The sequence below is a fragment of the Corvus kubaryi genome, unplaced genomic scaffold, assembly GCF_017639235.1.
Source record: "Corvus kubaryi isolate FWS band 111438036 unplaced genomic scaffold, C.kubaryi_AGA036_p1.0 37284, whole genome shotgun sequence".
Taxonomy (NCBI): domain Eukaryota; kingdom Metazoa; phylum Chordata; class Aves; order Passeriformes; family Corvidae; genus Corvus; species Corvus kubaryi.
Genome location: NW_024581088.1, coordinates 4384445 through 4409005, shown reverse-complemented (window position 1 = coordinate 4409005; position 24561 = coordinate 4384445). Strand labels below are relative to the sequence as shown.

The 24561-nt window shown below is 46.9% G+C and overlaps 2 protein-coding genes across 8 annotated transcripts in view; both read right to left on the bottom strand.

Moving 5' to 3' along the window:
• Positions 1–1507: 1507 nt before the first annotated feature.
• LOC121663571 (3 beta-hydroxysteroid dehydrogenase type 7-like) lies at positions 1508–15932 on the bottom strand. Its single transcript, XM_042025979.1, has 6 exons — positions 15703–15932; positions 11811–11966; positions 8914–9022; positions 4876–4975; positions 3797–3959; positions 1508–2886 (listed from the first exon to the last, which is right to left on the bottom strand). Exons 1-6 carry the CDS (start codon positions 15848–15850, stop codon positions 2447–2449), a joined length of 1116 nt encoding a protein of 371 aa, XP_041881913.1. The 5' UTR covers positions 15851–15932; the 3' UTR covers positions 1508–2446.
• Positions 15933–19076: 3144 nt separating this feature from the next.
• COL26A1 (collagen type XXVI alpha 1 chain) overlaps positions 19077–24561 on the bottom strand; it is a 168473-nt gene continuing 162988 nt past the window's right edge. For 5 of the 7 annotated variants that reach the window (XM_042025972.1, XM_042025978.1, XM_042025971.1 and 2 more), the window contains 2 exons: positions 23591–23759; positions 19077–22519 (listed from right to left, as the gene is read on the bottom strand). In XM_042025972.1, the coding sequence (XP_041881906.1) occupies positions 22495–22519; positions 23591–23759 (194 nt within the window). In that variant the 3' untranslated portion in view covers positions 19077–22494. Of the gene's footprint in view, positions 23760–24561 lie in introns of all 7 variants that reach the window. The other 2 variants (XM_042025974.1, XM_042025973.1) reach the window with 2 other exon arrangements.

The window sequence follows — 24561 nt, the reverse complement described above, 5'->3', positions numbered from 1 at the left end:
CACCTTTTCAAATTCTCTGTGAGCAGATTGCAACAGTTTGGGCCACATTTATTTGTTATATGAGCTTAGTAATGAATTAACAGAGCAACTGATTTCTGATCTGTAAGCTCATTTTGAAAAAGAATTCTCTTGTGGGTGCGAATTTTGGCAAATTTAACTTGGCAGCTCTCCCTGTATTGCTCCACTTTCCTTCCTGGGTAATTACCAGGACTAACAGGAAGCGAATTTTGATCATTTCCATCAAGGATGCCATGCTGAAACTTGCTTTTTCCAGGAGTATCAGAGCACTTGTAATTAAAATAAGCTTCCATTTGTGCATGTGCACACTTTTACTCCAGGAATGCTTGAGACATGGGTACAGGTTCACAGAACACAGAAGTGGGATATCAACAGAGCTAATTTTAGATTTGAGCCAGTATTGTAAAAATACCCCATTCCTCCAAGTTCAAGAGAAAACTGAAATCTCAGTTGTGCATAATGTAGATTTACCAGCCTCTCTGCAAGTCTTAAAAATAGAGAAGCTGATAAACTGATAGAAACCACAGTTTAGCTGTGAATCTCCTAGAAGTGCCTGCCCCATCTGCATGAAGAAAATATCATCTGTGAAATGCTGCTCCCAGATGGGCTGTGCAGCTCCAGTGCCATGGAATGAGTTGAGATGACCTCTTCCTCCTGGAGTTCAAACGTTATTTAGCATAAATGCAGCCCCTAAGGCCTTCACTTGAAGTTGCTTTCTGCCAGCACAGCAGCTGAACATGGGCTTTAATCTGCTTTGCTTTGCTGCTGGAGTGCTCTGAGGTAAGAGATTTGCAGTTACAAACCACGTGAATCCCACCTTTAAGCTTGTAGACATCAGTTCTCCATCCATACGATTAAAAGTTGAGTCAGCCTATGCATTGTTAGGACAAGAGATCGGAGGTTTTCCTTTTAGATGGATAATATTTCAAAATAGATATTCAATATTCCACGTTAAGAATAACAGGAAGCATCTTGCAAAAGGCAGTTTTGGGAAAGGGAGTAATTTTTTTTTTCTTTTTATTAAACCCTGAATCACAGCAAGAACCTGCTGGGTTTTACTTGTCCTCCCCAAAACTATCACTGAAGAGCCCTTCAGTGTCTGAGCCAGGTACAGCTCCCCCACCAAATGTCCAGGACCATGGCTCCCCAGGCTGTGGATCAAAACTCGTTCACTGATTTTACCAAAAAGTTGTTTTCTGGGCACCATCTCCCATCTCCCACCTGAGCTTGTTCTCTCTTGTTCCCACAAGTCGTCCGAGCAGTGGTGGCACCATGGGAATGAGGGAGGCCAGCAAGCCCCATGTGTGCGCAGGGAAGGTTTCAAATGCCCGTGGGACACAAAGTTGCTGAGATTTTGGCATGGCAAGGGTAGGACTTGCAGCCTGTGAGTTTTCCTCCTTCTCTGTTTCTGTACCAGGATTTCTGTGTTTGCAAAGCTCCTGCCAAAGATCTGTGCAGGTTGTTGTCAAGAATGAGACCACTCTTGATGTTAGTTGAAAATTAACATCTGTTTTATTACAAGAATAATTTTAAAAATTAATTAAAGTTAAAATAATCCAGTCCAGGAAAATCCACAAGTAAAAATCCTAAAACCCAGGTCTGCAGCGAGTAGAGACCTTTAGGCCTAACTGGCACAAGGCCCCAGTACAGGAAGCCTGCAATGCTGGGCTAACTTTGGCTAGTCCAAAGTTAGATAATTAAAAATGGTCTCTCTGGGAGATAGAGGCCTGAGTCACCAGCATTAGGCTTCACCCACAGCTAATCTCAGGCAAAAGCGACTCCAGAGCTGTGCTCTGGGTTTTATAATGCCCATGCTCCGCCCAGGGCTGCCCACAATCCGGCCCCCACGGTCTGGTGCGGTTGGGGGAACCTCGAAGTGAAGCCATTGGATCCAGCCAATGGATAACTTCTTGTCCAGGGTGCTTGAAAGGCGGGAAAATGCCCTCATTGACTACACTACAAACACGTCAAAGAACTTTTCAAACAGAACAATCAACAGTCATTTTAAGAAACTTATAAAACTGAACCATAAACACCTTAAGAATCTTTTTAAAACATACTGATTAACTTGGATAACTTGGGTATGTGCAGGAAACAAGACATTTGGAAGTTTAAGGCTTAAGGAAGGGATTAAATTTGGGAATATTTTATCAACAGGGATTTTTAACTAGGAACTGTGTGATTAAATGGTTCTGAGAATTAACTTTATATCTTTAACTAGTTTGATGGGCATTTTAAGTATGTAAAGGCTAATTTGGCAAGTGAAACACTTAATATGCAAAATACAAAACTAGGACGTTTAACATCTTATCATGCAAAATCAGGGCACTTAACATGCAAAGGCAAATTTGGTGGATTTCATACATAACGGTTGTGAAGCTCAGATGAGCTGGTGTGATAAGGAACCTCCTTCCCCCAAAAGTGCTCTTTAGTTCTTCTTTTCATGTATCTGTGGGGGTCCCAGGCTCCCTGCAGCTGCTTTCAGCCACTGTGCAGTCCTGAGCCTGCTCTCCGGCCATGTGAAGAGGGGTTTGTACCCGAAATGCCTGGAGGCCTTGTCTGTCTCATAGGAGAAGGTGGTGATTATGGTGTTCAGCGCAGGCAGGTCGAGGAAAGGCTGTGGCCTCCAGAAAGGGGACAGGATGACCCTGATGATCCTGTGCAGTTGTATCATCAACCACATCTTCCAGTAGGGGATGTGTGAGCCCAGTCTCACTGAGGGGTCTGCACTGGACAGCAGCTCGTGCCTGACCAGGAAAACCTTCCCGGCTGGAGTGTCGTCATAGGAATAATACACCTGTCCTGCCAGCAAGTCTGGCTTCAGCTGCAAGTTCCTTGCTGCAAGGACATGCATCCATGCCACATTACCTGGAGAAATAAGAGAGGGAGAGAAACAGGCGTTCAGGAGGAGCTCAATTTCCCTGTTTACTGTGGAATGAGTGCATTGGATCTGCCAGCTTCAGTGCTGGGAAGCAGGGAGGCACTCATCGTGTGCTCAGCTGTGCTGCAGAGAGACTGAGTAGTTAATCCAGGCCTCCAAGATCCTTTAAACCTTGGGTGTCCCCTTTGAGCTGGACAATTAATGTGCCTTGTGATCCTGGTTCATGCGAAGCAAAAGGGCAGTGTTTTGTAGTGAGAGCAGGATGAATGGGAGGCAGCGCTCCTGGGTTTTATCCCTGGCTCTGCTGTGAGCCTTTGAAGGAGTCACTTGATTTATCTAGGTCTGATTCTCCTTTAACAGCATTTTCAAAATACTGTTATCTGCACTTTTGGAAAAAGACATATAAGTGTGCTGCACAGAAATCACTGAGTGCCTGCATGATCTAATGGTGAATTACACCCCCTGAAAGGCACCAAAACAAACTCTTCCTAGAGGTTTTCTGAGTAATTTCTTGTGCTTGCTAAAACTGGTTATGTAGTACAGCCTTTTCTGTAAAGAATTTGACAAGAAGTAATAGTTTAACTTTTTCTAATGACAAAGTGTCTTTTCATAGCAGAAACATTTTAAAAACACAGCCTGAATTTCTCTCTGCCACCCATATATCCTTGAAACACTTCTCAAAGGGAAAAAAGAGAACCCTTCCCAGGAAAACAGTAGTAATAACAAACTGCTTTAAAAATTCTTTAGCTGGTCTAAGTTCTGTGGTTACAAACCCATTTGTGCTCATTCACCATACTCATCTCTCTGTCTGGGGAGATTAAGGCTAAGCTGACGTGTAAAATCCCCTGTGACTAAAGCTGGTAGCACCCCATGCAAAGGGCTCTGTGCTTCACTCACCCACGTAGGTGAGATTACGCTCCGTGTTTTCAGGCTCCAGGTAATTCATAACACCATTGCTGGCTTTGGCAAGCAAATACAGCTCCTGGAGGAACTCTGCCTTCTCCCCATAGACGGCGTTGGGACGGATGATGCAGGTTCTGAGTTTACCACCATTGCTCAGCTGTAAAATCAGGGAGGGACATCAGTGAGGGATGGATCCAGAGATGGAATCTTCCACAGTGACACTGGGTTTCCCAGATAAACCTAAACCCTGGGAATACTGGCCTAGAGGAGTCAACACTTGCAGAGGTGCTCTGGATGCTTGGGGCCTGGTTTGAGTCCCTAAAACCACAAGGAGGTGCCCAGTTTGATTTTCTTTTTTTTCACAGCACACCTGCACCCACGTGGTGCTCCCTGAGAGGTGCTGGGTGGAGAGTGCTGGAGGCATGAACTCTTCTGCAATTGTGATGCATAAAAGAGGATTTGCAACAACCAAAACCAGGTACCAGAGGAAGCCAGCCAAACTGGATGGCCTCAAACTGGGACTGGGGGAGAGATGCTCCAGGCAGTGATTTAGAGCACAAGTCTCATTTTTACAATCTCCTTCATTGTCTAGAAAAACTCTTCTGGCTGCTGACTTCACTGCCAATCTAAAACACTGACCTTGGGTTTAAAACAAACAAGGTAGCTTTAAACAGGTCTAAAACAAGCTGCCTTGGGCAGGGGGCTGGCTCTGGGTACACCAGTATTGTTAGTTCTTAAGTCACTCTGGAAAGCCTGGAAATTACGCTTTTATTGAGTATGAACGAGTTGAACCCGATTCCTTTGGCCCTGATTTAACACAGCCCTTTCCAAAGTCACACTCCTGCTGGAGCTGAAGCACAGGCTCAAAGGGAAGCACCCTTTGATCTTGGGACAGTGTGGCTGATGTGGGAATATCGGGCTTTGGGAGGCTTAGGACCATGTGGTTTATGCATCAAATGCAGGCAGAGGTTGGATGCACACTTAGACAGGAGCTGTGAGGTCTTTTCAACCATCTCCCTCCTTTCCCCCATCCTGTGCTGTAATTCCAGGGGTGCTACCACTGCATTTTGTACCTTTTTCCCGTTGGCTTCAAGCACAATTTTTTCAGCCATGGCTTTTGTCTTCCCATAGGGCAGCTCCACTTCCCCGCTGTACTCAGTGTCCTCATTTCCTCTGGAACAGATTGTGGGAGACAGAGAGTGACCGTGGAGCAGAGCACAGGGCTCGGGCACATCTGTCCCAGCCTGGTTTGCTCTGCATTCCCTGCTCCCCAGGGACTTCTGCTGGCTGGGAGCTATGGGAACCTGAGACCTCACTGCACTTTGGGAGGAATAAGGCCTCAAGGAATACCAGGTGGTGCAGGGTGTTCACAGGCAGGTTTGCATGAGGGCAATAGTTTCTCAGAACTGGATTTAGTTTTGTCTAGCAGCATGATTGAAATAACATTCCATCAGGCAAATTAGAAGGCAGCAGAGTTACATTTTTAAGCAACTTACAGAAGCTGAGTAAGGTAGAAAGAGCACAAGAAGATGGAGGGCAGGAAAATGAGAGCAATACTACTTCATTTTTACATTAGAGGTAGAGAGAAGCCTCTCATGAGCCATAAACTAAAAGGAGAAACTGCTACCTAATTTTCTCACGGAGTTGATTAAAGTTGGGAGGCATTTGCTGGGGATGTGGTGGAGATGCTGGAGATCTCCTGAAGCCTTGCAATCAGCAGGGTTGTGCTGGGAGTGCTCCTCCATCTCCCCTTGCAAATTACCCTTGAGGGGGAGGAGAAGCAGAGGGCCCACGGCCAAGGACAAGCAGGGGACACTGGGTTGTGGCTGTAGAAGACAACCTGCTCCTCAGGCTCCTACCTTACAGCTGCCAAGGGGAAAGCCTGTGGGATCTAACATGGGACTGGCCTCACAGGGCCTGGAATAATTCCAAGGAGAAAGCAGAAAGCAGCTCTATTCCCCACAGGGTGTCACAGTGGCTTTAGATCATCCTGAGGCCATCATGGGATTTGATTCAGCATCTCCAGTGGGCTCTGGAGTGAAGAAACCTGGCTTGCAGCATTGGGAAGGAGCATTCACTTGCTCCCATGCTCCCCTGAGTAGCACAGACCGACTCTTTCTCCCTCCATGTGCTGCTGGAGACTTTCCTCCCATTTTTAAATTAACTTGCTTTATATTTTGCTGTTGGAGAGAAATCCACCCCAGCAAACCAGGATCTGCCAGGCATGGGGTACCCCATGCAGGGCAACAAGGAATCCTGACCCTCCTGTGGCAGATGGGCTTGGATACATCTCCTGAAAGGGTTCAGTGGTCTGTGAGGGATTCAGACAGCAAATCTGCAGCAGAGATGTTTTTGTCAAATGCTGGGCCTTGGGAGAGCCAGCTCTGACTCAGGCTCCCTGTTTGACCTTGGGCAAGTTGCTTTCTCTTTTCTGTGCTCAGATCTCCCTGGTAAAATATGGCTGATGCTGTTGCCTGGCTCTTGCCTGTTCAGCAGTCTGGCATGTTGTGTGTCAGATATCCCAGCTGAGATCAGGCTCTCCTTGTGCTACAGCAACAGAAATAAATTAGGAGCATCAGGAATACAGCCTCCTCACACACCCTGGGCTTCTCTCACAAAACCCTCCTCCCCTCCCCGTGTTTACGGGGGATGAACAACAGACAAACCAAAAAACAAGCAAGACAAAAGATTGATTGTGCAAGGTTTGTTGCAAGCCCGGGAGAGGCCCAAGACAATTAGAGGGAGGTTATCTAGAAGTTCTAGTTTTAATTGCTTTCTCTTTCTTTTTTTTTAATCTTTTTTTTTTTTCGCCCTGCAAAGCTTTTAAAAAGCAGCAGCTTCACAAAGGGACAAACCTGCCTGCTGTTCCTGGGCTCTGCTCTGTGTGCCTTCCCCCACCCCTCTGAAGCTTGGTAGTAACAAAGAGCTCAGCATAATGCTCTTGCTTTTCAAAACGATCCCAGATAAGTGAACACTAATCAGACTGGAGCAGCATTGTCAGAAGGTATCTCAGCAGTGCCTGTCTCCCAGGGATTGAGACTGACAGAGGCATTTTCTATTATTGTCGGATGCTGAGGTGTGAGCATTATCCCTGTGCCCATCACCCCGGCCAGAGACTCCTCCTGCTTTGTCTGTGCCAATTCCCGAGCACGTACAAGGGAGTTAAATAAATTCCACGAGGAATGATGGAGAAGGGGGACAGAGGAAAAGGAAAAGGCAGGATCATGGACTGTGAGGGAGAGGGTGGAACAGATCGGGTGGGGATGGGGATATGAGAAGAGGAGAAAGGGGAAAGGCATCACCTGTGCTTTCAGTCTGGAAAACAGAGCCGTGTTCTGCTACTCCCAGTCATCCCTGGGCTCTCTACTGAGACAGGTGGGGTAGGTTTTTATGGTGGGCTGATACTTCTCCCATTATCTAATTCCCTTAGTTTAAAATCAAAATAATTGGAGAATGAAGACCCCTCTCTAAGGCTTCCTCTCAGGAAAATGGGAGAATCTGAGTGTGTTCTGCAAAATGAGTGAAAGGCTCCAGGTGTGGTTTTATTTGCATTTTTGGTGGGGAAGGCTGTTCAAAGTTCCATGAGTGTCAGCTTGGGTGGGTTTTGCTTGCCCCTGTTGGTGCCACCATTACAAACCAAAGGGCTGTGATCAGGCAAGATCTGGGGCTGATTTTTTCTAGACATCTATTCACATCTGTCTCTTAAGTCACTAAAGACTAAAACACTGACAAGGATGTGCCTGCATCTACATGAATTTTTAGGAATTATTTGGATATGCTGGTGACCAAATTCCATAGCTTTGCAGGGACACAGTCTCTAGTGCTTGTGGTCCCAAGTGGATTGAGTGGCTCTCTGATTTTTTCATAAGCCAGACATTTATTCTAGATTCAAGTGCTTAGACACTTCTCAAAACAACTGGGTTATGCCTTGACTTACTTGTGAGTGTGAAATTTAGGCTTGTGGGTCATTTTAAGTTATATCTTTTCTAGCTGGGCTGAAATTTCTAGAGCCAAGTGACTGAAGGCAGCTGTGTCCAGCCTGGCTGCCTCTGGAGACACCACTTCACCTGGAGTCAGCTCCCCTGGCACACAAATTTCCAGGGTCTGAGCAGTTTGTGTGGCTACAATCAGGCTTGAAATCAGCAAGGAGCCTTCCAATGGTACGTACCAGACTGCAGATATCTCTACCTGACCTCAAATTTAACCTAAAATTTCAGCCCCTGGTCTTCAGAAATATCAGCCCTGCTCTCAAGGTGCAGGTACTGTTGCCCCAGGAATACAAAAGGAATCCTGATGCTGAGCCCTGAGGCAGGAGTGTCAGCAGATTGTCAAAGTCACTTCCGGAGATCAAAGCAAAAAAACCCTCAAAGTTGTTACTTTGACCACTGCCTTTGTATTGATCCAAATCCCACCTTTGCCACAGAGGGTTTTCTAAAGCTCTGCTGCTGCTTCTGGGTCTGTGGGTCAATCTCATGGGAGCCACAAACAGGAGAAGGGTTGAACATATTTACAGGTCAGAAGCAGGTAGCAGAAAGAGGTGACTACACCTGAATACTGCAGGGCAGGTTCACACCAGTGCATCTGTCCCCTAAGACTTCGTGGCCAATTACTTTTTTCTGGGATAGTGCTACTTGAGATTTGCTCACATTTGATGACAGGAGCTGGGTACAGGCTTGCCAGCAGTTCCCTGTGAAGCTGGGAGGAGGAGGGGCAGTGTGGTGCTAACAGGAGGGCACCACCTGCCCCTTGGGTTGGCTCACTGTGGGGGAGAGCAAAAACTCTGACCCAACAGCAGGATGTAGTTTGGCCATATCCCCAACTCTGAGCACCTGAAACCTTATCTGAGAATGATTTTAGGGCTCAGAGGAGCAGGGCTGTACATCCAGGGGCAGCCTGGAAGTGCAACTGGGCCCTGTAGCTCTCACCTTGGGGTATCACTGGCTGGGCTTAGGTTGGGAAGGGCAGCAAGGAACAGTTTTCAATAAAGAGAAGAGGAATAGACAGGGGGGGAAATACAAATCTTCTCCTTGGAAGCCACAGCTCAAACCTCCATCTGGCTGCAGTTCCACTGCTGTTTGACAGAGAGATGGAGAAGATTTGCTGAGCCTCACCTGAGCATGGGTTCACAGGCGGTGTTGGGTCCCACGGCAGCGATGGAGCTTGTGTAGAGCAGGTATGGGATGCTCAGGACACAGCAGGCCCTTAACACATTTTCAGTACCTGTGGGGCAGGATGGGAAGGACAAACATCGGCCACCTTGCCTTGATTCCTGTTGTGCAAACCAAAACAGATTCCCAGGCTTTTTCCTGCTTGGAACTAATCCATCTCTTTTTATGGCTGAAAATATGTAAAGCCCCAGGTCAGGGTTGCAGTTCTTCAGGAGGGGATGGTTTATAACATGAGTAGGAGTCACATCCACAGCTCTAATGTGGCTGAACCTCCATGGCCATTGGCAACTGACTTAGCTTGGACTTTAGAGCTGCTAACAAAGGAAAGCTGAGAGCTTGGCAGAGCAAAACTCCATCTTTTTCAGTTTGTGGGCAGATTGTTGGTGAGCTGCAGCCTTGTAGCAAAGGATCCATGTTTTAGTTGCATGTGTTGCTCTGTAGAAGTTCTACAGGGTGCTACAGGGTGAAATCATTCCATCAGACTCCTGATGGCTGCAGAACTTTAAATAAAACAATGAGGGCAGCTTACAAGCCCATATGAAATCCAGACAAATCCAAAACATGGTTTGCTTTAAGGAAGGTTGTTCTGGCTGAACTTGGTCAGTGTGTGTGGTTTAGTGTGGTTATTTCGGAGTATTTTGGTGGGTTCAAATGATTTATGATTCTTGCAGGGGTGGTTTTTGCATTCTTTGTGATTTTGATCCAAGCTGATCCTGTGAGAACCTCAGTGACAAGGACTGAGGGCCTTCAGATCTGATAAGGCAGATCTGAAAGGAAGCAGGTGGTAGGGTTGGTTTCCAGAAACCTCTACACTATCTGTACCTGGCTAAGCAGGCTCTGCCCTGAGCCTGTCTGCAGATCCTGTGTGGGAGGGCTTGTGATTTCTCTTCTCTTCGCTATTAAGGGCATAATCTCAAATTACCAAGGAAATCCTGAGTTTAGGATCATTTCAGAGCACATGAATCCATCGGAAATCCCGGTGGAAAAGAATCAATGTGCTTCTCCCTGAGCCTATCAAAATATGTAAAGTAAACTGAGAACCCCTGGTGAGAAACATCACTGGAAACAGCTGTGTTAAAATCCATTCATCTTAACAAAAAGCAGATTAAAAAGCATGTAAGTGACTAGATGGAAAAAATAGTTCTTGTAGAAGAGAACTCTACAATTTAGTCAACGAGACTATAACAGGATTCAGCAGCCAGTGGTTGAAGCAGAGGAGGGAATCAAAGCAGGAGATGTAAATTTTGGCCAGAAATGGTAATTAACCATAGCCACACTACCACTCCTCAGCATTGTCATGGCTTGCTGAAAGCCATGATAGATAGCCCATTAACTGGCACCCTTAATTCGAGGCAGCAAGTCTTTTGAAAAGGAATGGTCCAATTTAGCCCCAAATTGCTGGGCTTAGGGCAGTAATTGGATGAATTTCTGTGGCCTGAGTTGCACAGAGAGACAGCTAGAGGATTATATACTTGACCTCTCCTGACCCTACTTTTTTCCATAAAGTCTACAGCAGGTATCAAATACCATTTTTATTCTTTTATCTGCCATGATTTTAAGAGAGAACTTCAGACTAATCTCTCAGTTCAGGATTTTGAGGAGCCCCAGTGAAGGCAGCAGCCCCATTTTAGGGATGACCATGTGGAGCCATCCACGGGGAGGCAGAAATGCGGGACAGGCTCCTGTTAAGCCATCCCAGGCCGTGCTCCTCAAAGAGGCACTCGGTCACACTGGAAAATCCTCACGTGTGTGGTTTTCTGGGAATGCCACCAACATCTGCAAGAGGTTTGGTTTGCTGAGGATGGGACTTGCTCAGTGTTCAGTGCTGTCTGTAAATCCTCTCTGTGCTGAAGCACAGAGCTCACGGCAACAGTGAAGGGGAAGAGCTCACAAAGCCACTAAAAGGCAGCAGGAACCCTCAGGCTCTGAATATTCTCAGTACACAGAGAGCACAATACAGGCTCTTAAAAGCATTGAGTTTTGAAAACAACTGCAGCGATGAAAAGAAGGCTGGAATTTAAATGTTACCCTTGAATGTATCAGCAAATAGTAGAAGCCCTAAGCGGTAATCGAGTTGGAAATATACGTATTAAAAAAAAAATAAAGTTCCTTCCTTTTGGTTAACGACTATTTTAGTAGCTAACAGCCTGAGGTGCCACTGGAATTGCTGCTGTAATAGGGATTTCATTATTTTTATAGCCTGTGCTTATTTCCTAGATTTATGAACAAATTTTCTCTAACAGATCTTGCTCTGAACATGAAATTGGCTCTTGGTGGTGGGAGGAAAGGGCTGTGGAGCTCTCAGTTACACGTGGCCTGTCGATACACGATACTGAGAACTCTGACTAATTAAACAGCATCACTCTGCTAATTAAAACAGCATCACTCCCTTCTAGTGGGTGCAGTTCGATGGGTACAGCCTTGTGCTGGTAGAGACAGGGTAAAATCCCTGGGAAAGCTGTGAGCTATCTAGAACAGGGGTTAATTTTAGTTGTTCTTGTCACACACAAAACCGTTTCTTACCACTGTAGGTGTGTCCTGAACCACCTCAGTGCCATCGGGGGAATTCTGCCCTCCACCAGAACAGCTGTGCCAAAACTGAGCCCAGATTTGATGAGCAGTGGAGAGGAGCAGCATGGCCAGCCCTGAGCAAGGACAGAGGGGCAAAGGGAGAAACTTCCCCACTGGAAAGGTCCCGGGCACCTTTCCCATCTCGGGGTGTGTGGGATTCAGGACAAGGGAGCACCAAACGCGGGTGGATGTGTCTGCTGTAGCCTCTTGCGTGGCTGCAAGGTGTGTGTGAGGGCAGGGCTGTGTTCAGCTCCCTGTTTCAGGCTTACCCCCGACGTTGACAGCTCTCATCTCCCGGAAGGGCACCGTGTTCCTGTAGTCCACCACAGCAGCTGTGTGAATGACCACATGCACGCCCTGCATGGCAGCGAGGAGCACGCTGGAGTCGCAGATGTCTCCTCTCATCACTGTCACACGAGTGGTAGCTGCAGAAAAATAATACAGCCAGAGATGCAGGGGGTGGGGGAAAGAGCACAAATCAGCATCCTTACCTTCCTGCAGAGCCAGGATCCGGCGTGGAATTTCCTCTCTGCAGGGCAAGGTAAAGCACTCTCTGACAGTGACTGTGCTGTTTGAATCCAGCACACCAGGGCAAAAGTCCTTTTTTTTTGAACTCCAAGAAGCCAGGTTTGCATCTGGTTTAATTCAACACAGCGCTCTGCATCAAATGTGGGGCAGAATTGCTGTGTCTGTCACTGCCAATCTCCAGCTCTCATCCAAGGGCAGCCCTGGGAGCAGGACACACTGGAGAGCTGCAGCTGCTCCAGCCCCTGTGGATCGGGGAAGCTGTGCCGGACACTTCCCTTCAGACAGAACATTTTAGAGCTTGCTGGGAATAACACCCGATAATTTCAAGAGACATTGCACAGAGCTTTGTTTAAATTGCAAATAAGGTAGATTAAGAAGGAAAATAACGTAACAGGTTTAGAAAGTTTCCTAGGAAATTCCTCCCTTTGAGTCACTCAGAAGGAATTTTTCCCCTATTCCCTTTTACCTTCTCCTTCTTCTTCCTCAGAGCAGCAGTTCCATACATGGCTACTTTTGGCTTCTACTATTCATTTTCTTGCTTTGAGACAGTGTTGTAACATTTAAGTAGGGTTTTTCCCTTTTTCCTTTCCCATAGCTGGGAAGAGGCCAGCAAGAAGCTGGGGTTAGGAGCCTGTACTCCTCAGGGAGCTGCAATAAGCCAGTCACGGGGTTGCTTTGGGAAGGAGGTGTCTCCTCTGCCTCCTCTGGGCTGGCAGCTGCCCGGAGAGCCCCACACATCCTGGGATCAGGGTAGGAATTTGTGAAGGATCACAGAAATGAGTAGCTCAGGGAAGGGTCTGTGGCTCCAGCTGTGGGGGTGTTATGACAGGGAAACCCTCAGAGAAGATCCAACAGGGCAAGGTGGGAAGGGGATTATTCCTCATGGTCCAGAAGGAGGGACAGAATCCAAGACAGCAGGTCAAGTGGCTGAGTGTTCTCTGAGCAGCCTGGGATGGAGGAGGAGGCAGAAATTTTATGAAAGGGTCAGGCTGCTTTCTTAATTAGCATAGCCAACAATCAGTGGACCACTCTGAAGAGTTTTAATACTAAATTAATTTACATTGAGTATTAAATTAATTTAGTAGTAAAGCACAGAGTCGATTCAGGGAGAATAGAGGGTAAAAAGAAAGGAGTTGTCCATGTAGCAGAGGTAAAACCCTTGCCTGGAGGACCAGAGTGTAGAGCAGGGTGTCAGAAGACTCTTGGGGGGAATTTTTCTCCTACTCTGTGGTTTAGGAAAGCCTGGAACTCATCAGGCTGAAGTGCTAAATAGTCTTTTTCACACCACCTGTCTTAAGGCAGCTGCTGTAAGGCATCCATGAGGAATTTTCAAATTGACAAGGCCTGATGAGCTCTACCCAGGGCTCCTAAAGAGGTGAGGGGTGTAACTGCAGCTTTAGTGCCTTATCAGCCACTTTGGAGAACTTCTGAAGACACTGGAAGAGCTCAGCAGAGCAAATGGAACACTTGTGCTGAGAGAGGAGGTAAAGAAGAGGCAGGAAATTACAGAACATTTTGGTTGCAACCCCAGGAAGTTCAGGAGCACACACTCAAACCACGTGTGTGTGTGAGCACCTGCGGGATAATGGGGAGAATGGAAGCAGCTGACATGGATTTGTCAAGAACAAAGCAAGCCAGATAAACCTCTTTTGTTCTCATGACAAGGTAACAGGCTGTAGGGATATTGTGGAACAAGTTGATGTCATCTATCTTGATTTTCGAAGGGCTTCGGAAACTCAGCGTCACTCTCACAAGGAGTCAGTAAAACATGGGCTAAATAAGCCCCATTAAGGAGAGCACAAAGCTGGTGGAATTACAGTTCCCAGGGAATTGCCAGCTGTGGTAGATGGCTGCCCTGGGGCTCTCCAGGGCTTATTGCTGTATTTGAGTATTTTTTATTGTTTTCATCAAGAATCTGGCAGATTTGTTCATTAAATCAGCAGATAACATCGGACTGGGAGGGACCACGCTGGAGGATTTGAGAACGAGCAGAGTGTAACTAAAAGAGTCTGGAGGAGAGGAAAAAAAAAAGAAAGGTGAAATTTGATAGGAACAAAGAGAACTTGTTGGGTTTAGCAGGGAAGAGGCAGCTGATCTTCATGAAGGAATTAAATTGGGCCAGGGCAGCTCAGGAGCTGTTGCTTGTTGTCGACTGAAAAAGGCACAGTTGCAGAGACAGGTAAAGCAGGAGGATAAATTGCAGGATGGAGGAGACAAATCCATCAGCTTTTTGCAGCAGTGGGAAGGCCACAGCCCAAAACTCAATGCCCCCCTTCCAGATGGGAACAATGCCAGTGCCCTGCAGTGCTGGATGGAGCAGAGGAGGAAGAAGGAGTGTGTGAGAGCTGCTTTAGCCTAAAGCAGAAACCAGTATGGAGTGCAAGGATGTGGTTTTCAGATCGTGAAGATTGTTGTTAAAAAAAAATTACAGTAATGCTGTAATACCTCTTGTACCTGTAAGTTTAGGTAAGAAATCAAGGACCCAGACTGTGCCCACTGCCTGGTGGGGCAGAAATAAATGGGCTGCCCGGGGTGGCCTGGGAACAGAACAAACATCTGTGGGGAAGGCTGTGGTGGAGCTGACTCTGCCTTGGGGCAGAGGGATGGGGTTGGGATGGCCCCTCAGGCTGCTTCTGCCTCGTTCTCTGTGGTTTGCTGGGGTGTCAGGCCACAGACCTCTCCTGCAGCATGGATTTTGGCACCTCCCTAAGGTTTAAACAGCTTTTTCTTCAATTATGGGTGCTTTTAAGGTAATTGGCTCCCTGAAACCTGGGGAAACCAGTCTGCTGAGTTCATCTGCCAGGGAGGGTTTCTGATAGTGATATTTCCCTGGGAGCCTTGACTTGCTGCAGGTGCATCTCCTTTCTGTCCATATCTCCCAACAGGATCTCCCTCAGCATTTTTTGCCTCTCTCAAAGCAGGCTGAAGGTGTGGGCAGTCAGAGACAGGGGACCCAGCCCAGCATTAGCTGAGCAGGGCACCCTGAGCTGCGTTGGCTTGTTTTGCATGGGTATTCCTGAATCCAGTAAAACAGGTTGTTTTTCCCCAACATATCTCACTGTACTCAACCCTGCATGAAGGCAGGTCTCAGAATATGATCAAATGGATTAATTCAGTATCTCTGAGTGTTTTCTGAGACTCACCTCTTCCTATTCTAGGGTGCTATATGTTTCTCTCAATTATTTCCATAATTTATTTCACAAGGCTTGCAGTAGGTTCTGAGTTTGATTCTGTTGCTGTCAGGATGTTCAGTTCTTTTCCTCAGAACCAGTGGAGCAGCTCTGGAGGATGTTGTTTTAGCCCCTTTGTGTCAGATTAGTTGAGCAAAGCCGCTGGGCAGCCAAGTTCCCATGTCACGTACTCCGTGTGTACGTGGCTCCTCACAACTGATCCCTGCCTGGGGACTTAGAGCCTCACTGGGCGACATCTCTTGGGTGATCCATCCCTAGGGATCATTTTTCTTTGATTTAGTCCTGTGCTGTAAAAATTCTGAGCTGGAAGCTGTTCCTCACCCAGTCTGTTTAATCCAGGCTCCTGCCCCACGCCTGTAACTGCGGCATCTCCAGCGTTACCCCAGCTGCCATGAGAGGGAGAATTATGGCCACTAAACAGATGCTGATGCCATTTTCTTACCTGTGCTGAGTTTTTCTACTTCTTCTCTTGCTACTGAATCAAAAACTCTGACTTCTTTGATGTAGTCTTTTTGAGACAGGAGCTCTACGATCCTCTCGCCCACAAACCCACATCCTCCTGTCACCAGGTAGACCCAGGCTCCATCCATTTCTGAAGATGTTTTTGTGGTTGAGGAGCAGAGAGAAGGTGGCTGCCAGGGTCTTATCGTGCACTCAGCCAGAGTTTTCTGAGCTAAGTCTAAAGTCTAGCTGTCACAGAACGCTCCTGGGTGAACATTAACTCCAGCCAGTTAAACATAAATCAGGTTTCCCTTGGCACAGTCCCACAGTGCTGCCACAGGCCCATTTTGGGCTCTCTGACTCAGCCTTTCCCTTCTCCCATGGTAGCCCGTGGTGACTGGGGCACCTCTGGCTTGCCTTGATGTGTGTCCAGCCTCAGGCCAAAATTTGGCTGCCAGAAGTTTTCCACCCTGGTTAGCCCCTTCCCACAGGCTGGTTTATCAGGTGTTGGAGCTCTGGGGGCTGCAGTGTGTCCTGGAGATGCTCAGGGTAACTGCTGACAGCGGGATGCTGCAAGGACCTTGTTCCCATGCCCTGGTGATTTGTAGAGAGGCTTTATGGCAGCAAATCCTCCCATTGCTGAGCTGGGTCAGGAATGGGCATCTGGGGCTTTGTGGTCACCAATTCTACCAGTCTGAGCACCTGGTGTGGCTCTCCTGGATGGATGTGCCTTGAGCTGAATACATCACACACCCCCCTCTCTCATCCACCCATCTATCTATCTATCTATATCTATCTATCTATCTATATCTATCTATCTATCTATATCTATCTCTATCTATATCTATCTCTATCTATATCTATCTCTATCTATATCTATCTCTATCTCTATCTATCTCTATCTCTATCTATCTCTATCTCTATCTATCTCTATCTCTATCTATCTATCTCTATCTATCTCTATCTATCTCTATCTATCTATCTCTATCTATCTATCTCTATCTATCTATCTCTATCATCTATCTATCTCTATCTATCTATCTCTATCTATCTATCTGTTTAGGAGGAGAAAGTCCTCTCATAATTTGAAAACCGTCTTGGAGTGCAAACTCTACCACATCCTTCAGCAAAGTGTTCCAACAGTTAATTCTTATCACTGGTACAAGTTTTATCTGCCAGCCCATGGCTAAGTCACCTTTCCCTGCTGTGCTACAGAGAGCAGGTGCTGTTTAGTTTGCCACTGGAGTCAAAGAAGGGGACCAGCTTTGCCCAAGAGTGCTTGATCCTGTCCTAAAAGTGGGATGTGGCAGGGGGAAGACGTGTCCTGTTTCTCTCTGCCTCTCCCATGAAGGCTCAGAGGTAACTAAGTCAGGCCTGATCAACTCCCAGGCTATCCTTGATGCCAAGCAAACAACATCCTTTGGTCTGGAATAGTTGCATTTTTTGCCCTCTCTCTTTGAACCAGCTTGTCACTGGTTTTGGTGAACTGTTCCTAGAAGGTGAGTAAGGTAATATAATCTCCCTGCTCACTCTTCCTTTATACAGTGTAGTAGTTGTTTTTCTCCAGTATTGCTTGGGAAGCTTAGGGAGAGTTTGTTCCTGTTTCAGGTTCACTGCTTTCCCCATGCCCAGGCTGCAATGTGGAGAGAATTCCAACTACGCTCACGGCCAGAGCCATTCTTAGCACAGTGCCAGTGCCTGCCTGGATAAAGAGCCACTTGCTGCTGAGCATATGGCTAATGAAGAGTTAAAGCAGTGAACTCCAAGGGTAGCTGCGTTTTGTTTGTGAATAAATAGTTTTCTTTTAATCAGCTCCTGCTACAAGTTCAGTGTGTTCTTCTCTGCCATTGATTTTCCTGGGCTGTGTTAAGCTCAGGAGAAGTCAGTTCCCCTCGCTGTGATTACAATCAGTGGCCATAATGGCCCAGAGACCAACATGGGCCTGATGCTAATTTGGTGCCTGGCAGACCAGCACAGCCACAAGTGTCCCAAGAAATTAATTTAGCCTTTTATCCAGCAACTCCCAATCTGTACAGTGGTGATTAACACAACTGCCTTCCCTCAGAGGACTTTTTGCAAGGATAAATATATCGAAGTTGGAGGTGTTAGGACTCAAAAACCAAGATAAATACACCCTGAGAGACCCAGAGAAGTGCTGCATGGGAATGTCTGGCATGAAGTAACCTTGAGCATGTCCTCATCAGTGATGCAAAACTCCATGTGAAGCAGAGGCCTCGACTCTGTGGGCATTTCTGAGTGTTTGCAAGGCTCAGCCTTTGCTGCACTATTGGTATCTGCATCTCTGCAGTGTAAAAAACTGGCTGGGATTTACATGTCTCTCGTTTTCACTGAGATGTGAAAAACAAGTTCAGAGCCCAGAACTGTGACATTTGTGGCAGAAACAGCCCAGGTCCTCCGCTGCAGCCTCCCTTTGCTAACACAGAGGTGTTGCATCCAGAGGGGCAGTCGTTCCCAGAGCAGGGAGGTTAAAAGAAGGTCTTTACCCACATCCTCTTCTGGCAGTTTGAATTGTCACAAGAGATGATGACTCTGGGGGTCTCTCTAAGCCCAGAGGCACACTCAGAGAGCACCCAAAGGCTGCTGGAGGAGGCAGATGCCCAGGAAGTACCGGGGGATGCCAGGGAGGGGGTCTGGGCAGCCCTTGCTGTCTTAGCTGAGCCAGCTCAACTTCCTTGTACTGTGAGGAAACTTTTGGGGAAGTGAGGAATGCTGCAAATATCAGCAGATTTTAATTTACACTGTTGGGCAGAGCACAATTCTCTGTCTGGCTTGTTTCCCCCTCACAATCTGCTGCAGCCACCTGTCCTCCGAGTGCCCTCGCTGAGCCCAGGCAGAGCTGTGATCCCTGGATCTGCACTGACACACAACTCCTGCAGGAACGGGAGGGCTGCTCTGCAGGAGGAATCTGCCAGGTCTGGGGAGAGCCTCGCTCTGCAATGCACAGCAAGATGTTCAAAGGTTACCTGAGAGGCTGCCTGAGGAGCTAAAACACCTCCCCAAGAGGGCAGGATGTGCCCCCGTGCTTGGGTCCTGCGCTGGGAATGCAGAGAGGTGACTCAGGGTGTCCTGGAGACAGATCTCTCTATCCAACACCTGCAGAGGAGTCAGTCCCACTGAGGGCAGGGAAACTCAGCTCTGGTTTTAGGCAAGAAAGGCCCTTTTTGCCCCTCCAGCCCACAGCAGGTGCTCAGAAGCAGGGCCTTCATGCACATCTTGGTTTTAAGAGCCCTGCAAAGGGGCTTCCCAAAGAGAAGGTTGAGATGTCACGGAGGAAAAGCAGCTGCCCTGATTTCAGGCTGCAGTTTGCTTGAACTTGCTCTGAACTTTGTAAATAGAGGACACCTGACATGATACTCATTTACAGTAAGTTTATTTCTCAGTGCATTACATGAAAGGTCTTTGGTATTTGTGGGTCCTTGAATACTGTTCCCACTCTGCTCCGTAAGAAAATGCTGAATACAAAACATTCAATATACAGTAACAAACCCCATAGCAAATAAAGAGAATTAGATATTTGGAACAATAACATAGCAATATGAAAACAGATAAGTAACCATGCAAGAGGTGGAACAAACAGGTTGTGTTTACAACAAACATTAAAGCCTGCCATAAATGAGTTCATCCTGTCAGATGAGATTTATTCTTGCTCCTAAGTTAAGAAATTACACATGATTGCAAGATACTGCCTATGGCTGCCCTATAAAAGACCAAATGGTTGTAAAGCTGATCCCCAGGAGAGAAGCCAGGACCATTGGCACACATATGAAACACACTGATATAAATAAAAAAGGTACTGTGAAAATAACTAGTGAAGAAGTTACCATTTCCTTCCGTGGGTGGGAATGTGCCTTGTGAAAAATTATAGCACCTTTGAATCCCTTGGTTTCACAGGAAACCAAGAAATCACAGAGACTCTGAGTAGTTTAACCCCTACACCCCCAATGGAATGTTTCTTGAGTCAGACAAAGGCTGTAAACGTGGAGGAGGATGGGTTTCCAATCATCGTATCAGGAAGGAATTCCAGAAGCTGATTGTCCTTAGAAGCCTTTGTCACAGTGCTCAGGGTCCCACATGACAGCAGCTCATGGCAGACACTGGAGCAGAGCCCACACAGCACCAGCATGTGCTGCTCCAGGGCTGAATCTGATTTTTAAGGCCTGTTCCTTTCAAAGTTGATGGCAAAATGACCGTGGAGTTTGGTGGGAGCAGGTGAGGGCTCTTCTCTCTGTTTTATTTCTATTTCCCTGGGTTGCTATCAATTCCTTACAGTAAGTGCAAATTAGACCCTCTGGAGAGGAGCATTCCCTGCCTCCCAGGAGTTCCAGATTGCTGGTGAACGTGAGGGTGCACGACTTGCAAAGGGTTTTGGTTGTGCAATGTGCTGCTTCTGGTTAGCTCAGGGCAAGGAAAACACTACTACTACCAGAGCTTATCCAAGTCAAAAACACACTGGAGCTCAAACAAACATCAAGAATTTCAAAAAAGTCTTAGGGAAAAAAAAAAAGGAAAAGAACACACTATGATATTGCACAGTATGTATGTAAGATAAAGCACTAAACATTTCAATTAAAATATATTTCTAAATGAGCACGCATTCCAAATAAATCCCCTAAGTTACATAGACATGGCAACAAGCATTATATGCCCTGGCTGAAATGAACCTCAGGATCCTGCCTATGATGGAGAATGTGGTTGGAGTGGTTTGCTTGGTCATCAATATCATTAATGTCAGTGTGTGAGGCTGTGCTCACTTTAAATGTAATTAAACTGGGGCGGCACAACAGTGTGGTCCAACCCTGGTGTGAGTGGAGAGGAATGAAACCCCAGCAGAGAGAGAAAGTCCATCTGGTATAATCCTACTGTCCTCCAGTTAAAGATACAGTACCTCATCAGAGAGATGGAGCTAAACAAAGCAAGGAGGGTGGGGAGAAAAAATTACATAGCTCGTACAGAAACCTGGAAACATCAATAATTAAAGTGGTCTCAAACCTAAACAGCCTTTTGACAATTGACTTGGCAGGATTAATTACAAACAGCTTCCATTAAGTTTTCCTTTCATCTTGTCAGTCATTTGTTTTAAATAATATAAAATTCCAAATCCTTGTCAGTATGAATGCCTCAGCAATGCGAGTGACTAACGCATTAGCACTCATCAAGCTCATGCAATAGCTTTGAATTCAGAAGACAAACTTGGAGGAAGAAAGATTTCTCTTTCAGTTCAGTGTGAAGCCTCTGAAACGTCAGGGAAGTGAAAATGGCCTCATTGTATTCCCTCTTCCCCAAATTCAACCCTGTAGCTGCAGGAACAGTGAAACTGAATTTCCCCACTTCTCTTTTGAAAGATTGCTTTGGTTGGGTTTGGTCCCTGAAGCTGCCATGAGGACACATTGTTCCTGTGGCACCAGCCTGCCCAGTGCATGAGTTTAGACTGAACTGAGATTTCTCCTCAGTCTTCAGGCCTGATTTTCCAACACCAACTGGTTGGCACAAGGATTTATCTCCTGGAAGCAACCAGTGAGGTCTTGGAGTGTCCATGTGATCCAGAGCAAGACAGTCCCAGTTCAACACTCCAAGCACTTCTCAATTCCTGCACAGGAATCCCCTGTAAATGGGGAAACATCCTTTTTTTTGGCACATTTTCTTCTTAGATGGAAAGATTATTCCAAGAATGTTCCCATGGCTGCTCCATGCTTGGCTGCCCACAAACAGAGCTATTGCCCTGCCAGGAGTGGAAGGAGGGATATGGGCTCTTACAGCACTACAGACATCCTCAGAGTTAGTGCTGGGTTTGAAACTAAGATGCATTCAGAGAGGCTTTATTTCCTTCTCCCAAAGGTCAGCAACGTGCTGGACTTGAGTTTTACTAATTTTCTTGTCTCTCTACACCATGCTCCAGCTGTAACTCAGAGTGCAGCCAGGCAACTCCCCAAACTCATGCAAAGATTTGGGCTTGTTTCTTGGAAGTGTCCCATGGAAAACTCAATCATTTGGAAGCACAACCTGAACCAGGTGGGCTGGTGCTGAACGAGCCCCACCTCTGGCACTGGCCAAGCAGAGTGAGGATGCAAAGGCAGGGCAGGGAGTTGCATCCCTGCTGCCTCCACCACAGCTGGTTGTTACTCATCTGCACAGCAGTAAAAGCAAAGTTCCAGTGCTTGCTCAGCATCAGCTTATGCCATTTCACCTGGTTGGACTCCTAAAGAGGAGGGCCAAGTGAAGGCATGGTGAATTCAGCCATGCTGAAGTAGCCTGTGATCTGCTCATTTGTGAAAATGCCAGGTCCCTCAGTGAAACTGGATGTCTCTGTAGCACCACCATGTTCACAGTGTGTATGGACAGTCAATTTAATGTGTGGCTAATGCTGGCCTGGCAGAGCTCCTCCATTTTTAGCCTCCTTTCCAGTGGGCTTTGCCTTGGGAAGATCACTTGGGGTGCTGAACACAGGGACTGCAGAGTGTTTCTTTGCAAAGCTTCTGACAGAAACACTGCAGCAGTGCAGCCCAGCTTGCTCACACAGCTGTGTCCTGCACAGGAACCAGGGATAGCGGGGCCAATAACACAAACTCAATTTGCTCTCTTTTGTCCTGGGCTGAATTTGAAAACTGTCAGAACATGGGAATTAAAGAGTAAAAAAATAGTACAGTCAGGTCTGCTGATTAATTTCCCCCTTCTAACAAAAATCACTGTCTACATGAATGACATCAGCTTGTCTGACCTCGTTAGCACAGCAGGTGGAGTGATTCATTTGTCACTGAAGGGCAGGTTCAACTTCTTAAACCTGGAAGCTGGTACTTCCCCTAAAATAACAAGTTATTGCAAAAGTAAAATGACTCTGTATTTAACTCCCAGTGCAAGATAAGCTCTTGACAAGACTAATTCCTTAGCCTGTGGTTTGCTACTACACTGTCTCCAGATTCAAATGGCGAGGATTTACTCACAAGATTAAAACAAAACACTGTGAAAACATTTTTCCAGATTGCTGTAGGATTAGGAAACTATTGCAAAATATCCCTTTCTGTGAATAGTTACTGCCACCACTTAAATTAATTATCTCTGGATGTATGCACAAGCTGAACACAGTATGGGAAAATTCTTGCACAATTCCATCATATCTCATGCAAACTGCTCCATGTTTTCACAGAAACAGTCTAAACCCTCTGAAGATAGACAGAAAGCCAATGTTGTCATGAACATTTGCATCAAAAGTCCTTGCTTAGCCAACCACAAATAGAAACAATGCCACTCACATGCAATTAGCAACATGAAAAGCCAAGATTTTGATGCAGAAGTCCAGAGAGCCGCCTGAATTTTCAGCGTAATATTTTTAAATGTACTTTGTATTTTCTAATTTGTTCTTTGCTTAAAAGAAATCCTTGCAGGTCATGCTTTCATGGCCTGTGGAAGCAGCATCTGGAAGTTAGTGTGACACCAACACATGAAATAAAAGCAGATGCCTCCAACTACAGCAAAGGACAAGGCTGAGGCTTGGCTTTGGGACTGGGGGCATGGATGGGCTTGGCCAGTTAAGCAGAGCTTTACTGAGTGACTGTCAAGGGCAGTGAGGAACAAGGGGAGGGTTAAACTCTCAAGGCACAGCCAGGAGGTGTCACTCCTGTAGGCAGCTTCTGAGATACCTGACAACTGCTATTTCAAAGGCAAACCAACAAAATCAAGGAAAACATTCTGAAAACCCTCTCTGAGCTATGGATAAGTCATTCCCTGCAATCAGGGCTCAGTATTGGCCACGGAAGGAAACCCAGCCACCAACACTGCAGCCTCCCACCCACTTCATCTGCAGTGTGCAGTTAAGCACTGGGTACTGTATCTTTAACTGGGGAACAGGCAGGAGGACACGGAGATGCTCCTACTTCATCCGGTTGCTTCTCCTTCTGGCTTCACCGTCATCCAGCAGTGAAGAGAGGATCTGGTGGGCCTGGGGCTGCCGGGGTCCTCCTCGCTTGATCTTGATGCTGCTTCTCAGGGGGGAGCCCGGGATCACATCCTGTCCAGAGCCTGGCTCAATGGAAGACAAAGAGTCTGTAAGGAGAGAAAGTCACGGGAGAGCACTATTTAAAAGGGGAGGCTGAGGAAGACACTCGTGGGCGCTTCCGAGTGGTTCCTCTTCTGGGAGCAGTGTGGTCCCTCCTGGCTGCTTTCCATGCAGGAAGCAGCTTTGGAGTTCCAGGTTTGCTGCCATCACACTACTCCTGCATTAGATGTTTCCCCTCTGCTCTGCCTGAACTCCCTGGGGTAAGTGCTCCTACGGCAGGGCCTGTTCTCATCTGTAGTTTCATTTCTAAAGTGCTGTTCTTTTATTACCTATAAATTTACTTGGGCTGTAGCAACTACTCAGCACTGCCCAGACTCCTGGTGTTGGAGGATGAGCTGGGTGGTCACTGGGCCCTGATGCTCCTGGGGGTTTAGGTACCATTTCACTCCTGGCAAAGGACATTTGGAGGCACTGAAAGGATTGAATGGAAGGATTGACCCACCCTGGGCTGCAGCCAGATCAGCAGTAACTCTGGGAATGGCTGGTAGCTGCCATACTCCTGCTCCCAGAGTGCCTCCAGGTAACACCCTCCTGCTCTTCCCTCAGCTGAACAAATTAAATATACACTGGTCTGGGCCACTCCTCAGCAACAGATGCTGGTAGCTTGGTCTGCCTCATCATTTCCAGTGCCCCAATTTCTTCTTCCTTTTGCCTCCAGAGCTTGATGTTTGTGTTTCCCTGCCAGGAGCCCAACGTGCCAGCCTTGGTTTGCTCCCACGAGGCAGCATTTCTTTTCCAAGTGAGCTTTTGGCTGCCAGGGGATTCGGGCTCTGTCTGCTGGCACCAAAC

What these genes read in the sequence shown, in the direction of transcription:
- LOC121663571 (XM_042025979.1), bottom strand. Translation starts at nt 15,850, where the DNA reads ATGGATGGAGCCTGGGTCTACCTGGTGACAGGAGGATGTGGGTTTGTG. An exon ending in TTGAAGCCAACGGGAAAAAG is followed by an intron (nt 3,960 to 4,875) that starts GTACAAAATGCA and finishes CTGATTTTACAG; the next exon opens with CTGAGCAATGGTGGTAAACT. An exon ending in GCGTAATCTCACCTACGTGG is followed by an intron (nt 2,887 to 3,796) that starts GTGAGTGAAGCA and finishes TTATTTCTCCAG; the next exon opens with GTAATGTGGCATGGATGCAT.